Here is a 17,172-nt window from a genome sequence, read left to right as displayed (position 1 = left end):
GTGGGCTGGCAGGGAACGGGAGGTTGTACACTCATTGCTTAATAAATGTCTGGGGGCTTTTCTGAGTTGTCAACTGTCTGTCACGCTAATGTTGTCGTTTGTTAGAAAGCCAAGATCTCAAGACTTTAACCCACGCTAATGTCTACATGCAATTTCAACTTAAGACTTTTTTTTGCATGGCCAGAGGGAGAAAAAAAAAATCCCCATACTATGTTTGTCCCTCACTCTATTTTGATATATAACCGAAAACAACAGCAACCACAACCCACCACAATAAAACTTTTGCCTTCATTTGCAAAACGAAATACTCTTTTAAACAAAAATAATCAAGAGTTAAATGACGTTAACGCCTTTTGTTCTCCATCCCGTTGCTCTAACGCAAAGCGGGATGCTTTGATCATATTTTTCTTTTTGGAATTAAAAATAAAGAGAGAGAATGAAAGAAAAAATGATTTCCCTTTTTGTTCCCCCACCCCCCTTTCCCAAAATATCTTCTCTCAGGTAAAGGTTGTGACAGGAAAGGATGGGCAGACTGGTACTCCTGTTGCTATAGCAACCCAGCTTCCTCCAAATGTTTCTGCTGCTTTTTCAACTCAGCAGCAACCATTCCAGGTACTTTTTTCCAATGGATTTAAACTCTTGAGTTCCATCCCACATGATGATGATGATGATGATGATGATAAAAAATAATAACGATGATCATTATTTTTGCTCAGTCAGATTTGGTAATGGAAAGTGGTCTGTATTTTTTTCCCTCTTCCTCCTCCCAACAGCCCATCCCTTCTCGTTTTTAGAAAAATGGGCAGTAAAAACTTTTGAACTTTTCAAATGCATGGAGTGTTAATGGGATACCAAGAAAGATTTTGTTTGTTTATTTTATTTAACTTGTCTCAAAGTTGCTGGCTGATTTCATTAACTTTCAGCTTTTTAACGTGTTCCACCTTTGGTTTGCTTGTCCTTTGGTTCCTTTGTATGTTCTACCTGGTAACTGTGGGTCTCTCTCTCTCTCTCTCTCTCTCTCTCTCTGTGTGTGTGTGTGTGTTTGTGGAATCTTTCTAAAAATTCATTTTTGGGGGACTTGGTGGTCGTCCCCAAATGCTAACCTCCCAAAACGACGAGTTTGCAATCGTGCCTTCCTTCTCTGGTTCAGGTTGAGCCAGCGCACTTTCTAGAGTCCACAGGGCGGCATGCGAATTGTATGCATTACATTATTGCCGGGTTAATTGTAAGTGCTATGAAGCAAGCATGGAGTTTGCAGCATGTGAATCCGTAATACCTTGATTCGGTACTAATGACGAACCGTGGTTGAGTGTTATAAAAAGGAGCCTTTTCAAACCTAGGGCTGGTCTGTCTTCCTGCCACAGGAGACGGATAGCTTTGGCATCTAGGTTTTAGGCAATGATGCTCTCAAACTGTGTTTTGCTCTTAGGCCAGAGAGATACAGGAAGTCCTCGAGTTACGACAGGTTGTTTAGCGACCGTTCGAAGTTACAATGGCACTGGGGGCGGGAAAAGTGACTTGAGATCGTTTTTCCACACTTAATGACCGTTGCAACCTCTCCAGGATCCCGTGATCAAAAATTCAGTCACTTGGCAATTGATTCATCTTTATGATGGTGTCTTGGGGTCATGTGACACACACACACACACACACATACACACACACACACCTTTTGCGACCTTCTGATGAGGAGGGCAGATTAACTTTACAGCCCTGTTCCTGACTTAACAACTGCAGTGACTCACTTAACAACGGTGGCAAGAAAGGGACGTAAAATGGGGGCAAAATTCACTTATCTGTTTCGCTTAGCAATATTTGGCATTTTGAGAACATGAGTGTATTCCCAAGAGGGCTACAGTGAGACATTTTCATGTCCAGAAGCATGGGCGGAAAATGTCCCATTTCCTGCCAGATGAGTCCCGAAACCTCCACCCGACATTGGTCTATCCTCCCTATAGGACCTCTGGGACCCCCAAAAAATGTACCCGTGGCAACTTTAAGCCTGAAGGACTTCAACTCCCAGAATTCCCCAGGCAGCTTTGCTTAAAATCCGCCAGGCTTAAAGCTGCTAAGGTTGGCGACCCTGTTTTAGATAACTAGATGCTCATATATTAAAGTTGCTTTTTTTAAAACATCACACGAGGCACCTAGAGATTCAAAAAAACAGTGTTTACTTATTTTCATTTTCATATCTTACTTGAATTCTGTACGTTATTTTCATTTCTGAGTGGGAGCCACCCAGAGTTTGTTATGAGAAGGGGCAGCTCTATCAGTGTTTCGAATCAATAAGTAATAGCCAGCAGATTCTTGATTAGTAAATAAGACCAGTAGAAATGTCAGGCGATATTGCCTTTCTCGGTTCTGTTTCCTTACTCAGAGTAGCCTTTTGCTTCTACAATTAAGAAACGACAAGCTCTGATTAGTGCAGAGGCCTTTATGCAGGGAAAAGAACTGAGGAGATATGCTTTCCTATCTGTTTGTTTGTTTAGTTTATTAGTTTATTTATTTATGAGAATTTATATTGGTTTTCAATGTATCTGAAATAGGCTTAGTATATATCTCCCAATGAATGTGACTGGGCTTAGATACTGAATGAATCGAAAGAAGGACTTCTTCCCTCCAAGCTAGATTATTGATTTTATTTTATCAAATGTATGCACTCAAGGCGCCTCAGGGTGGTGCACCACAGCAGATTAAAAATTGAATGCAGGTATAAAAGACTGTATTAGTAGACATCCTATTTACTATAAATATGTCTTTAAAGGATAATTAGTCAAAGAGACTTCATGGTGATAACTAGATGGTTAAACAGATGCTCCATGCATAATGGCAAAACACCTCTTCCTTGGGTACCAGAGTGGGGAAAACCGCTGCCTTGTCATCTTGCAAAGTATCAAGTACAATTGGGGGGAAAATGAGGATGCAGGACAGGATGGGCATTTAATATCATTTCATGGACGCATCCCGCTCCTCTACTACGTAATCCCACACCCCTTATAAAAGTGCCGGTGTTCATTGCCAAATCAGTGACAAGATATGGGCTTCCTAGATATAGGAGACCAAATGTCAGTGGCTCAGAAAAACATTAATAAGACAGGAACTTGCATCGGGAACTGGAGGGAACTCTACGTGCGTTAAATTATTTTTAGTAACACTGTAATGGCAAATTGCTTAATTCTATATATATAAAAGCGAAATGCCCCTCACGCATCATCGTGAAATTCCAGAACTGTAAAGCCTACAAACGTGAAATTTGGCACCTATGTTCCCCTTGGCTTCTAGGTGCTCACTAAGAAAGGATTTTTCAAAATGACCATCAGAGCATTAATATTTCGTATAGTATTATTATTAACACACTCTGATGCTAAGGAGTTCTACTCCCCCTCCCCACCTGAAAAGAAATCTGTTCCAAATGCAAAACACAAGCAGAGGAGAGGGTTTTCAGTTTTAGTTTCACAGCACCAATCAGCTTTAGTACAGAACAGTTGAGCTAAGCCACACCCAGGCTCCTTGCTGTCTCCTTTTTGCTCACACAGCAAATATTGTTTCAGTTTCCAAACACACTGACTGGATGCTAGCCAGATGATTACTGATAGATGCTGGTAGGCACGGGCAGAATTTCTTTCCCCTTATTTTCCTCCTCAAAAACTAAGCCCAACCTCATAGTTTCATAGCGAAGCATGAGTATTGAGATAGTGTTTCCTATATAGGCAGAAGTGGAGAAGTGATAGGTTATGTCCGTTGCGCGATTAGTAGATGAGAGAAACAGGAGACAAATCAACATTGAATTTTGGAGAAAGCCACACCTGTATTCCTGCAAGCATTGAGCTCCTGGTAGATATGTTTGTAATGCAAAATACAGGACCAGTTGATTAGACTGTAATGGTAGAAATATGAAGGTGAGAGATTTGAGAGAGAGGAAGCTGTTCGCATATTGTATTATTAGGAAAGAGAGACCCAACCAACTGCCACATAGATTTGGCTTTTGGCAGCTTTTTATATTTGCGATTAAAAGGATCGTTGCCAAAGGGATACAAAGGCAAACCTTTGGAAATAAATAAGTAAAAAAAAAAGCTCAAACTCTTTCACCAAAATTCAATCTTTTGGGCACCAGGGACTGGTTCCGTGGAGAGAGAGGTTTTTCCGTGGACCGGAGGAGGCCTGGTTTTCGTGTGCTGCCTTCTTTGATGGATGGGGCTTCACTTGTTTGCACGGCCCAATTTCTGGCATCCCGCGGACCGGTGCCACTTCACGGACACTTTGGGGACTCCAGCTGTAGATTCTTTAAAAACAAGGGTGATGTGCCCTTTTGGGAAAAAAAAAACCTGTCTTCCACTCACAGACTGTTGACTTTCCTGTTTTGTTTTACTAATAGCAGGTGCATGCAGGGACTGCAGTAACGGGAACTGTGAATGCCATAGAAATCGAAGCCTTTAAGAGACAGCAAGCCCTTACATCAGCAGGTATGGCCTCCTCCTCCTCCCTCCTCCTCCTCCTCCTCCTCCTCCTCCTCCTCCTCCTCCTCCTCCTCCTCCTCCTCCTCCTCCTCCTCCTCCTCCTCCTCCTCCAGAGCATTTACAGTCCCTTTAGGCTCTCTACCCAAAAGACGGATTCAGTTTGCACTTCTTTAAAATTGCTCTCCTGAACTTCATCACAGTGCCAAACCATTTGGCCCGTCTCTTGGGATGGAAAGTCCCATGATGTCAGGTTCTCCCCCAGCAGCCATATTTGAGAAACAACATTCTTCAACCGTGCCGCCCTTTCATAGCATTTATTTAAAAAAAAAAAAACAAGAAAAGAAACCCAGCAACATCAAAATATTTCTAAACTCTCTTTTAGGACCAAACTCTCTCCTGGTGGGCTTGTAGATAGCAATAGCACTTTGTATGCCACTTTACAGCCCTCACTAAGCGGTTTACAGAGTCAGCCTCTTGCCCCCAACAATCTGAGTCTCCTCATTTCACCCACCTCAGAAGGATGGAAGGCTGAGTCAACCTTGAGCCTGGTGAGATTTGATCTGCCAAATCGCAGGCAGCCGGCAGTCAGCAGAAGTAGCCTGCAGTACTGCGCTCTAACCACTGCACCACCACGGCTCCTCATATCAACGTTTAAAGCTCCCAGGGAGCACCGTTGCAAACCGTATAACCTGACACCCCCCTCCCCCCCCCTTGTGCATTTATAAATGGAATTTGAATATCACCAGATTCGTCTAAGAGACCCCGAATTGAAGTGGGCCGTCATGGGATGGTTTTTCAGCATCCGGGCGTGGCTTCAGGAGTCCCTCTTCAACAGCTCATGCCAACTGCACAAGGTACTGTGTTGCCACATGCCAGCCGCAGATTAATTTAGCAAAGGGGCTGGGGCGAGGGAAGCAGAAGCCTGCTAGAATTTTATTTTTAAAAAATGGTTGTTGTGGAGCTCTCTGGTTCTGCCCCCACCCCCAACCCCACCCCCTTGCAAATTAATCTGCGGCGTGAAGTGGCTTGTTCATGTCAAAAAAGAGCCGGGAAAATACGAGCTCGAGCGATGCATGCGGGCATGGAAAAAAAACAACACACCACTCATGCACGTTGAGGCCAAAAAAATTAGTTCTCGAACATCCCACCCCGGTAGTTATTATTTTTCTTTTTAATGGACCGTTAGTGCTTCCATTTCCCTTTCGTGTTCGGTTTTTGTTTCGCAACTGCCTATTGACCCTTTAGTCCTTCAGTTCATCGTGAGGTTGCTTTCTGTGGTTCGAGTCATTCCGCCAATTCTTCCTAATCTGGCGACACGCTGATGTCGGTGTTTTCCCTGGCTGGGATTCCCCAGTGACTTTGACTTTGCTGATTTGTGACGAACGGTGATTTATTTAACTAACCGAGTTTATGTATATTTGTGGTTTATTTCCTTGAGTTGGCCAAGTAAGTAAATAGACAAACATTTCACTCTGCCCTGGCATGCCACCATTATAGGTTTTTGAGCCTTTGGATCCCTTACCCCAAAGGTGCTTTTTCCAGAGGCAACTGGACTTTCTGGTTTTTCCTTGAAGTCGTTTCGCTTCTCATCCAAGAGGTTTCTTCAGCTCTGACTGGATGTTGGGGAATGGAAGGATTTATACTTTTTGCAGACAGCTGGTCATTTGCATCCTTTTAGAGGGTCGGTTGAGACCACCTGGAGGTTTATATGCATCATCAGGAGGGATATGACATCATCTTTCTCCAATCTACAACACAGTCCTTTCAACAGTTCCAAAAAGGCTTCACACCATTTGCACCACTCAGGTGAGACCCTGAGGACACAGATAAACCTCCCAGTGGTCTGAACAACTCTCTAAAGGGATGCTAATGTCTGCAAGGAGTATAAATCCTTCCGTTCCTCACCATCCAGTCAGAACTGAAGAAGCTTCTTGGATGAGAAGCGAAATGTCTTCAAAGAAAAACTCAAAAAGCCCGGTTGCCTTTTCGAAAAGAACCTTTGGGACAAACCACGACCTGGATGACGGGGACTCTCTATAGGCTTTGACTCCCTTAATTCTTGTGTTTTCTTGCTTTGCAGGTGGAATGCCTCCCACCCCTCAAACTGTGCAGCTGATGGGTCAGAAGCAGAGCCAACAACAGTACGACCCTTCCAAAGGTCCCCCAGTGCAGAATGCAGCCAGCCTCCACACCCCACCGCCTCAGCTGCCCAGTAGGCTGCAGCCCACCAACGTGCCCATCAGCTCTCTCCCGCCAACGCTGCAGCTGGCGCCCCAAGCGGCTCAGATGAACGACCCCCCCGTGCAACAAGCGGCAATTCACGTGAAGGCTCCGCCCCAAAACGTGACGGTCACCGCCGCTGCTGCTGCTGTGTCCCACGGCCAGGTTCAAGCGCCGTCACACCCACAAGGGCAGCCGGCAGCCCACGGACCGGGGCCAGTGACACCCTCCCAGGTTGTGTCCTCTCAAACTCCAACCCCACAGCAGGTAGGCAGATCCGGATCTTTGGCCTTTGAGTCAGGGTTGAAATTCGGTTTTGAAGAGTAAAAGCAGGGGTGGGATTTGACTGGTTCAGACTGGTTTGGCCGAACCGTTTGCTGCGAAAATCAGCTGGCAGCGAACCATTTCTCTGCGACTATCACGTGGGCCCACCCACCTACCTATATCGTCTCAGCTGACTAGCGCTGTGCAGTGGACTGCCCACTTCTCAGCTGGGTTACTTGAGTGCTGCACGCGCAAATCACGTGATCCACCGAACCGGTTGTTCAACCTTTAAAAAAAAAGATAGAAATATGAATGACCTTGCAAGGTCAAATCTAAAGGGTTTAGGAAAACAGCATTAAAGGCAAAACTTAGCTGGCATTCTTGATTCTCGGTCAGTTTTCTAAGAAGCCTTGTCAATGCGAGTTTGGAATGTGTCACTCCAAACTCCACATTGACAATGCCTCTTAAAAAAGGATAACGGCATACAGTTGTGCCAGGTGTACAGGTGTACAATGCCTCTTTAAAAAGGATAAAGGTGTACAGTTGTGAGATTGTGCACATTCTTCCATTCGTAACTAGAGACCTCATTGTCTACAAAAATTAACAGACTTAAACTATCCAGATCCAAGAGCAGAGCGTTAACGCTTGCTTTCAACAGAGGTGAATTTGTGTATTTCTTTTTGACTGCTACTCTAAAACGGAATATGGTTTATCTCTTGAAGCTATTTGTTTTTCTAATCTTGTATCCTAAAGAGTGAATTCATATATTTTATTTTCTGTTTGACTTCTACTCTAAAAAAAGATGAAACTATTGAAACTATTTGTTTTTCTAATCTTGTATCCTAAAGGGTGAATTCGTGTATTTGTTTTGTGTTTGATTTCTACTCTAAAACAGAAGATGGTTAATCTCTTGAAGCTATTTGTTATTCTAATCTTGTATCCTAATTTATGTGTGTTCTACATAGATCACAACTCTGTCTCGTCCTTCATCCGACTCTAACCAAAACTCCCAGCGTATTTCAGCAAATGTGGTTCCTCCTACCTCAAGCAACCCACCAACTTCTGGTTCCAACCCTGCCCCACAAACCACGCACTCAACCCAAGCCAACCGGTCCTCGCCGGGATCAACTAAGTCAGCCTCTCCTGTGGCCTCCAAACCACCAGGGTTGGCCGTGGCAGCAACCCCCAAAACTCAGAACACAACACAAAATACCACAGCAGCCCTGCCTCAGGATAGCACACACGAGAAGTTGGCCGAACAAGTGAAGTTGGTGAGAGTTTTTCTATCTCTTCCAACCCTAACCTGAACAATGTGTTTTCCTCAAGCGATAACTAGCTGTGTGCCAACCATCCGGTCATTTTAACCCATAGTCTGAAAGATGATATTCGTGTTCCAGGTTTAGGATTTAACTAACATAGTTGGAAGGGACCTTGGAGGTCTTCTAGTCCAGTGGTCGCCAACCAGTGGGCTGAGGACCACTGGTGGTCCATGAGAAAATTTTGGTGGTCCGCAGAGAAATAGCACCCCCAAAGCACCCCCCAAAGCAATTAATCCAGGCTGTGCAGGAACTCAAGGCTGCGCCGCCCACATGGCCCATGGGAACACAAGGCTTGCGTCGCTTGCCAACATGAGGTAGTGAGGGGAGGGGGGAAAGGGCGGAGGGGGAAAATTTGCCTGGACACCGGACTGCTTCTTTCCGCTTCTTTCTTCTTCTGCTTTTGGCTGCATGCAAGGAAAGCAGCCAAAGTCTTTCTTTCTCTCCCCCAAACTCCAGCAGAAATGAGTCTTTGGGACCCTGCAAGGCCTCCTGCTCCAAGAGGCTGTGCTGGCGCGACGTCTCACAAAGACTCATTTCTGGTGGAGGTTGAGGGAGAGAAAGAAAGACTTCTGCTGCTTCTGCTGCTTTCCTTACATGAAGCCAAAAGTCAGTCAGTCAGTCTCTCTCTCTCTCTCTCTCTCTCTCTCTCTCTCTCTGTCTCTCTCCCCCCCCCTGAGTTCGGAGTTGGAGACGGAATTCTGCGATCCCAAATAAAGAATGATTGATCAGTAGGAAAACAGGGTGGGGAATTCCTGAAGACTTTTGGGGGGATTTTTCCAGGGTCTCTGGTCCGTGGGATTTAAAATTATGAGTTTGGTGGTCCCTGGTGCCCTAAAGGTTGGCGACCCCTGTTTTAGTCCAACCCTCCTACTCAGGCAGGAGACCCAATACCATTCGAGACAAATAGCTAGTGGGATTTATTCATAAGTAAATGGGTATTAGAGCACATCCTTTGTTTTTCTCAAACAAAATGTACACTGTAGGATTTATTTATGCAATACTGCTATGCAAATCCGTTTGGAAGCAAAATCCATTACATTCAATATACTTTAATCCCCCAAATAAGGATTGTAGCCAAAATCCACTTAAAATAAGGATATGGCATCAAAAATACGGAGGAGTTCCAAAACAAGTAAGTTTTTAAAGAAGGCTTAACCAAGATACCAACCAATTTGTCTAATGGTTTTTAAATCTCTTCTTAAAGCCTCCCATGTTGGAGCACGCACAACTTCTGTAGACAGATCGATCCTTTAATTGTTTACACTGTCAGAAAAAAAATCTAGTTCTAGGTTGCTTCTCTCTTTGATAAGTTTCATCTGTTGCTTCTTGTCCTGCCTTCGGGTGCTTTGAAGAAGAGCTTGACTCCCTCTTCTTTGGGGCAGCCCCTCAGATATCGGAACCCTGCTATCATGTCTCCCCTAGTCTTTATTTGAACTGGTGTAAACTCATTGAGTACAGTTATGTGGTGGAATGCAGTCTGGATTCCCAGGAGGGAGGGGCTGCCTTCCAGACAACCAAGAGACAGTGAAGCTTTGATAGGTTGGTTGGGAGGAAGAGGGTTAAGTTTGCTCCTCCTCAGAAGTCGTCAGAATAGATCTTTAATGACACCGGTGGTTGCTTTAATTTAGCAAGGTTTTTGTCTCTAAATAAGGACCAGTAAATTGCTTAGAAATAATTCTGCATGTCTTTCTTAGTTTTTGGAGCCCGATGGTTTGCTTTGTACGGGTAATCCTCAAATTACAACCAGTTGTTTAGTGATAGTTCGAAGTTACAACGGCAGTAAAAAAAACACCTTATGACCATTTTTCACACGACCGTTGTGTTTTCCCCTGGTCCCATGATAAAAATTCATCTTCTTAGCAACTGACTATGATGGTTGCAGTGTCCCAAGGTCACATAATCCCCTTTTGCGACCTTCAACAGCCAAGGTCGATTCACCTAACTAGGTTACCAACTTAACTGCAGTGATTACCTTAACAACGGTGGCAAGAAAGGTGAAGCCGGGGCAGAGCTCACTTAACAACTGCCTTGTGTAACAGTGGAAATTTGAGGCTCCATTGTGGTCGCAAGTCGAAGACGTCCTGTAATTAGTTCCTCGCCTAAGGCTCCCTGCATCTTTTGATGTCACCAGAAACCCACCTTTTAATGTTCTTCCTGTCAGGATTATGAGAGTCAGCTAGCTGTCAGGATTCCGGCAGTTACCCCAATTAAATCATGAGCCTTTAAATCAAACTTCCAAAACTTAAAAATGATTTATTGGGAGTTGACATGTCCGGCATTGCCTGGTTGTAGCCGACTCTTGGACACATCATTCATTGTCGCCCTTGACCCTGGTTTCCCCACCCACCCCCTGGGTGTATCATCATTCATATTCTCCAATGGGACACTTCCATAGCCAAGAGTCATCAATCATGTTCTCCAGTTAAATGTTTGTGTGACAGAAACTTCAGTCACCTAGTTACTATCTTTGAAAAAAAAATGTATGGAATGCATTTTCAATTTCCAAGCTGCCGCACTGCTCTTTCAAACCCCTTTCCCCCCCCCCCCTTTCTGTTGGCAACTCTAAAAAGACCAAGGAAATATTTTATGAGTTGACATTCCCTTTGTTTGCTTCCACAAGGAAAACCAAGTTCACCAGCGCATCGCGGAGCTGAGAAAAGAAGGCTTGTGGTCTCTGAGACGATTGCCCAAACTCCAGGAGGCCTCCAGGCCCAAATCTCAGTGGGATTACCTCCTGGAGGAGATGCAATGGATGGCCACAGATTTTGCCCAAGAAAGACGATGGAAGATGGCCACTGCCAAGAAGGTCTGGATCACAGCTGTTTGTAATTCCTTAGCAAAACCCAGAATGAAGAAATGTGTAACAAACCAGGTTCCTCATGTGTTTGGACTTTTAACAACCATAGTTTTTTGCAGGGTGGATATGATTTAAATCAAATTGATTTAAATCACTAGTAGAAAGGCTTGATTTAAATCAAATCAAAGAGCCACTGTCATCTCTGTCCCACAGCAGCTCCTCCTCTGACCCACTGTTGACTCACCGACAGTCCCATTCACTTTAATGGGACAGCTGGTGATGCACCTGGGACACAAGGAGAGGGATGTGGCAGGCAGCAAGTGCGTGGATGCCCACTAATGGGCACTGCCATGATGGATATGAAATGACAGGTGCTCTTTAAATATAAGGACTCATTCTTGCTGGTCATTAGAAATTTCATATTATTATTTGCAAACAAAATGAAGGTTTCCTATTTAGCTTGCAGAGCTTGGATTCATTGAATGAGTTTACCCAAAATGTAAATATTGCAGAATATACAGCCTCATGCTACATAACTAATCTCCATTCCATGCTGAATAAACTAAAATAATCTTAAATAGAAAAATGACCTTTAGAAAGATTTATTTTACTCCAAAAGTATTTTATTGAAATAAATTTGACAAATAAATCTGATTTAAATAAAATAAATCTGAATTTTTTTAATTTAAGAAATCGTTTTTGTTTTTTTTTATCCACCCTGGTTTTCTGGTTCAAACATAATGGAGGCACTAGGTAACTAGCCACGAACTGTTGAATAATGGCATGCCAAAGTAGAAGAGATTGGTTAGAGATAGATTGGGTTGGTGCACCTAATCCAAGAGATATCTATTTGTATCAGGACATAGATAGCAGAACTTTTCATGATCACCAGCAATGCTTTTATGAGCTGTTCCTGTTGATGTTATCCAGGATGCAGCTCCTGAGCAAACCTATCTGGGCATTTTATTCCATGCACACGTGGATCAAATACATACAAGGCATCCATTCGGTTTATTCCCAGTCTTTTTGTTCAGGTGAACTGTCGAGAACCAACGCAAAGCAAGTATTAGTATTCAATTTAATATTTTAAAAGAAATCCAGATAATAATTTAAAAGCTTCCCGAGTAGACACAGACTAGCATAGAGAGGCATCTTTACACATTCAGGAAAATCTGGCTGGGGAATGCTGGGAGTTGAAGTCCACACACCTTAAAGTTGCCAAGCTCAGAAAAAATCCCAGAATTACTACTGCAATTCCTAGAATTCCTTAGCTAGGAAGAATCACGGGAGCTGAGGTATTCTGCAAATTAAAAGTTCAGGCAGATGATGTGTGCTAGTTTGAAGGAAGCTGCTATAGTCAGTTCTGGATTAGATAAACCATTGTTATATGGGAACTTTTGAAAAGTTAATTATTAATGCAAAAAAATGGCTGGCTTTTTCATGTGGACAAAGTTTTTATATATATATGGTGTTCGGCTTGGTTCGGAGTATTTTCCCGTCATTGTAGTTCTTTTAAAGTTGTAGCACGTTTCAGCAGAATCTCATCTGCCATCATCAGGCTTCTGTATTGTGTCCGTCACAATACAGAAGCCTGATGATGGCAGATGAGATTCTGCTGAAACGCTAACAACTTTAAAAGAACTACAATGACGTGGAAATACCCAACCAAGCCGAACACCATACATGTAATCCCGCAAAACTTAAGAAAACATATATATATATATATATATATATATATATATATATATATATATATATATATATATATATATATATATATATATATTTCGTATGGTGTCACAGAATGCGCCATGAATGCATGAAAAATTCACAAAAATGAGCATGCCCGTCAAACATTTTATAGCTATAAAAGCCAGAGCGGTAATAAATTGATGGAAGGTCCCACTGTCTAGCAATCCTTTTAACTTTTTACGTTAGATGGTCAGGACAGTGGCTCGCTACCACGAAGAGAAACACCTCAATGCAGAGAGGGCGAAGAAGGAAGAGAAGACCAAGCTAAGACGGATCGCTGCTACAATTGCCAGAGAAATAGAATATTTCTGGTCTAATATTGAACAGGTAAATCCTCTTTCTTTGCCAGTCATTTTTGAAACCTTTGTGCAGAGAGGGGAAACAATTTGCTCCCTGGGACGGTATTCTGGTGACCCTGGATGAACCCTGGCACCTAGAAATTCACATTTTGGGTCCTTGTCAGTCCAGAAAACTGCATGTAGCTTTGACATTCAACTTCCCAGCTTCTCTGAGGTGTGTGCAGATTCGAGGGTTTGCTGAGAATTTTAACCCAAGAAGCATTTTGCACAAAGTTGTGGCAGTTCCTTTGTGTGGCAGGAGGGAAGATCACTCTGTCCCTACTCAAGGATCTCCCCTTGTTAATAAAATCATTAATCATTGTATACCTTAAGCAGATAGAGATCATTTTGACTGAGAAAGGTGAAAACAGAGTATGGGTTACGTGGCCTTGAGATTATCTCTTCCTCTCGTTAGAAGATTCTTTCTAAGGTGAAATAGTCACCTTAGAAAGACCCCTTACCTGAATGCTGCTTCTCAGGGCCCCTCAATTCACTTTCCCTGCCAGGTTTGTCCCGGTGACACATAGGCGACGTAAAGCAAATGCAGTCATCATCGTCGTAATTAACAAGCGAGGTTATAAATCTGTTTCTGTTTTTCTGTCTTTCAGGTGGTGGAAATAAAGCTGCAGATCGAATTTCAAGAGAAAAGGAGGAAAGCCCTGAATTTAAAAAGGCGTGCCAAGAAAGGTACTTTCCCTGTCGCTTGTTACGATGTGAGGTTGCCATATTGCAGGCTCGGAAGCTGCGGGGAAGGGGGTGGGGGTCCTTGGTGCTCTCCGAGCTGGGGGCTTTTCCTGCAGACGTTTCATTACCAAACTAGGTGACGTCATCAGGGTGGTGTCATTTTGCGTTTTGCAAACCAGAAAACGCATTCTTGCTCAGTGTTAACAGTGGCTTTTTAAAAAGAACTCTTTTAAAATGGTCAGATCCTGCTGAGCTGCAATGATCCTGGTATCCCTTCGTCCTAGTTTATTATTTTAACTTTTGGGGCGCATTTCATTTCCCCCCCCCCCTTGTTTATTAGGCATGATTTTAAGTGGAAAGCTGGATTCGTTGGGTTTCATTTTTAAAAAAATAATTCTGCCTGAAACCTGTTTCTATTCTCACCATATGTGGTCCCTGTGCTATATATTCTGAACTGCAGGTAATCCTTGAGTTACAATTTTGGTGAGGATCAGAATAAAGGTTAGTGGGTGGCAGACTAAATCTATCAGAGTATACGTGTAGTCTTCTACTTACAACCACAATGGAGCCCAAAATTTCCATTGCTAAGCGAAAGGTTTGTTATGTGAATTTTGCCCCGTTTTTACGACCTTTCTTGTCGCAGCTGTTCAGAGAGTCACTGCAGTTGTTAATTTAGTCACACGGTCGTTAAGCGAATCTGGCTTCCTCATTGGCTCTGCTCATCAGAAGGTCGCAAAAGGGGATCACGTGAACACTGCAAACTGTCATAAATACGAGCCAGTGGCCAAGCCTCTGAATTTTGATCATGTGACCACGGGGATGCTGCTGCGCTGGTCGTAAATGTGAAAGACAGTCATCAGTCGCTGTTTTCCAGTGCCGTTGCAGCTTTGAACAGTCACTCTATGAACTGTTGTAAGCCGAGGGCTCCCTGTGACATCTTTTTATCCGTCCTTGCAAAGGGGCCTCTCCAAAACTTTGATGCAAGCCCATTTGCCCTGTGGTGGGAATATGTAATGTTGAGACTGGAGACTCTGGAAAGAGCGCAGAGAGAAGCAGCCAAGATGATCCGAGTTCTAGAGACTAAACCAGACGAAGAACGGCTGCAGGTTTTGGGTTTCGCTAGTCTCAAGAAAAGAAGAATTAGGGCTGACATGATATCTGCATTCCAGTATTTGAAGGGCTGCCCCAAAGAAGAAGAGCACCAGAGGGCAGGACAAGAAACAGTGGATGGAAACTAAGGGAGGGAAGAGGGAAGCTGTGATGACCCGGGACAGGCCACAAAAATAACCAAGTCACAAAAATAGAATAAAGTTCCTTTAATGCCTCCAACTTGGCCCCAATGTCCAATTATCCTCGGCTGTAAATCAAACTTTTAAAGAAAACAGTTTACGGAGGGAGTAAATGCAGTCCGCACCCAAAGTTAATTCGAAATTAAAAAAACCAACACAAACCACACTGAAGGAATTACTACGGCAGGCAAGGATGATTAATTGCAGACTTCTACGAGAACGCAGCAACCACAATTGGGAGGAAGCCAAAACACAGATAAGGTCCGACAAGAATAATGCACACTTTGCTTCCAGTGCTGGACCATGCACAGTTTGTCCTTTTAAACAATACTCACAATGGCAGCCCAAGAAGGGGATCAGGGCCCTTTCCTCCCCCGTAGACCACGCTATTCACGTTTCTCCCTGATCCACTCCTCCCTGCGGGCTCTAGAATGAAGAGGACATGGGCCTGGGTCTTCCTCTGAATGCCCAGGCGGCCTGTGCCCTTCCCCAGTTTCCTCCACAACCTCCCACTCCCTGTCGGCTGTTCCTCCTCTCCCTCAGAATCAGATTCTAACAGGAGCATGACAGAAGCAACCTGGAATTAAGGAGAAACTTTCCTAACAATGAGGACAATTAACCAGTGGAACAGCCCTCCACCAGAAGTTGTGGGTGCTTCATCACTGAAGGTTTTTAAGAAGAGATTGGACAGTCACCTGTCTGAAATGATATATAGGGTCTCCTGCTTGAGCAGGGGGCTGGACTAGAAGACCTCCAAGGGCCCTTCCAGCTCCATTCTTTTCTAAACGTTATCTTTTCACTGGGTTTATTTTCTTGCTCCTGGCCGAATTAACATGCTAGGCTAATATATTTAGTTGGTTGACTTAAAAGGTGCGTTTTGCAGGTAAAGATTCGAGGCACTTAGAGGACATCCTTCTGGAAAAAGGAAACAAATCGGTAAGGGATTTTTTTTCCTCCCGTCTCCCTGTTGATAACTCTGGACGTATTGCACGTTTGACTATTATTGAGATTACAATTTTTCAAGAAGTATATTTAGAGAGTGGTAGATCTGCTTCCAGGAAACAGCTTTCTTGTACGTAAGGAATATAGTGGGAAGATGTCTAACACAAAGCCATTGTTGGTCAGTTTCCTTTAATAATCTTTGAAGAAGAAAGCTGGTTAACATCAAAACTACCTATATGTCAGTCTCTTTCAATAATGTCTGCTGTGGTAGGCAGTTGTTTTCCATGGGGGGGGTGGGGGGGTGGCGCCTGATGGAGATCTTCCTCATCCTCATCTTTACGATTTTGGGGTGTGTTGGTCCTGTTCTGTTTCTCCTTTAAGGTAATTAACAATAAGTCATGTGTGAAAGGGCTAGTGGGAAGGACTCTTCCAAAACAGGTGCACAACATTGATACATACCTCTTCATTTTGTAGGGTTCGTGGTCCTGTAGAAGAAAAAGAAAAGCAAGCATGTCTCTAACAGACGACGAAGGTTGGTCCTGGGTTGTGATGCACCTTTTTCATCTCATCTACTAAGTATTGCTCCACCCGCGTGCCAGAAGATGCGAAACCTGAACCAAAATATGTATGGAGATTCTCAGCCCTCCAGGTCATGGTTGTCCCAAAGGGGCTTTTTCAGGAGGCAGCTGGACCTCCTTGTTTGTCTTTGAAGACGTTTCGCTTCTCATCCAAGATGCTTCTTCAGCTTTGACTGGCCACTCCTAGGAAGACAACAAAGTCCGCATTTTGGACAGAGAGGACCGCTGGCTTGAAAGAAGGGTCAACGAGGCCATCGATGTCAAAATTGAACAGCCCCCTCAACAGAGGGGGAAGGTTACGACATCGTCTCCAGTCTACAACACAGTCCTTTCAGCAGTTCCAAGAAGGCTCCACACCCATTTGCACCACTCAGGTGACCCTGAGGATACAGACAATCTCCAAGTGGCCTCAACAACTCTCTTAAAGGATGCAAATGACCAGCTGTCCGCAAACAATATAAATCCTTCCCTTTGCCACCCATCCAATCAGAGCTGAAGAAGCTTCCTGGATGAGAAACGAAACATCTTCAAA

General features: G+C 43.8%; 1 protein-coding gene across 1 annotated transcript in view; it reads left to right on the top strand.

Annotated features, from left to right (window-relative positions):
- EP400 (E1A binding protein p400) overlaps positions 1 to 17,172 on the top strand; it is an 86,690-nt gene that overhangs the window by 4,950 nt on the left and 64,568 nt on the right. Inside the window, 10 exon segments of the mRNA XM_087942947.1 lie at positions 502 to 612; positions 4,376 to 4,463; positions 5,204 to 5,311; positions 6,538 to 6,944; positions 7,907 to 8,212; positions 10,881 to 11,066; positions 12,996 to 13,136; positions 13,756 to 13,834; positions 16,004 to 16,056; positions 16,537 to 16,594. Of these exon segments, the coding sequence (XP_087799073.1) occupies positions 502 to 612; positions 4,376 to 4,463; positions 5,204 to 5,311; positions 6,538 to 6,944; positions 7,907 to 8,212; positions 10,881 to 11,066; positions 12,996 to 13,136; positions 13,756 to 13,834; positions 16,004 to 16,056; positions 16,537 to 16,594 (1,537 nt within the window).

The sequence above is a fragment of the Notechis scutatus genome, chromosome 13 (genome assembly GCF_049901735.1).
Source record: "Notechis scutatus isolate UNSWTSFEM ecotype Mainland chromosome 13, rNotScu1.2, whole genome shotgun sequence".
NCBI lineage: Eukaryota > Metazoa > Chordata > Lepidosauria > Squamata > Elapidae > Notechis > Notechis scutatus.
This window is presented reverse-complemented; position numbering and strand designations above follow the sequence as displayed.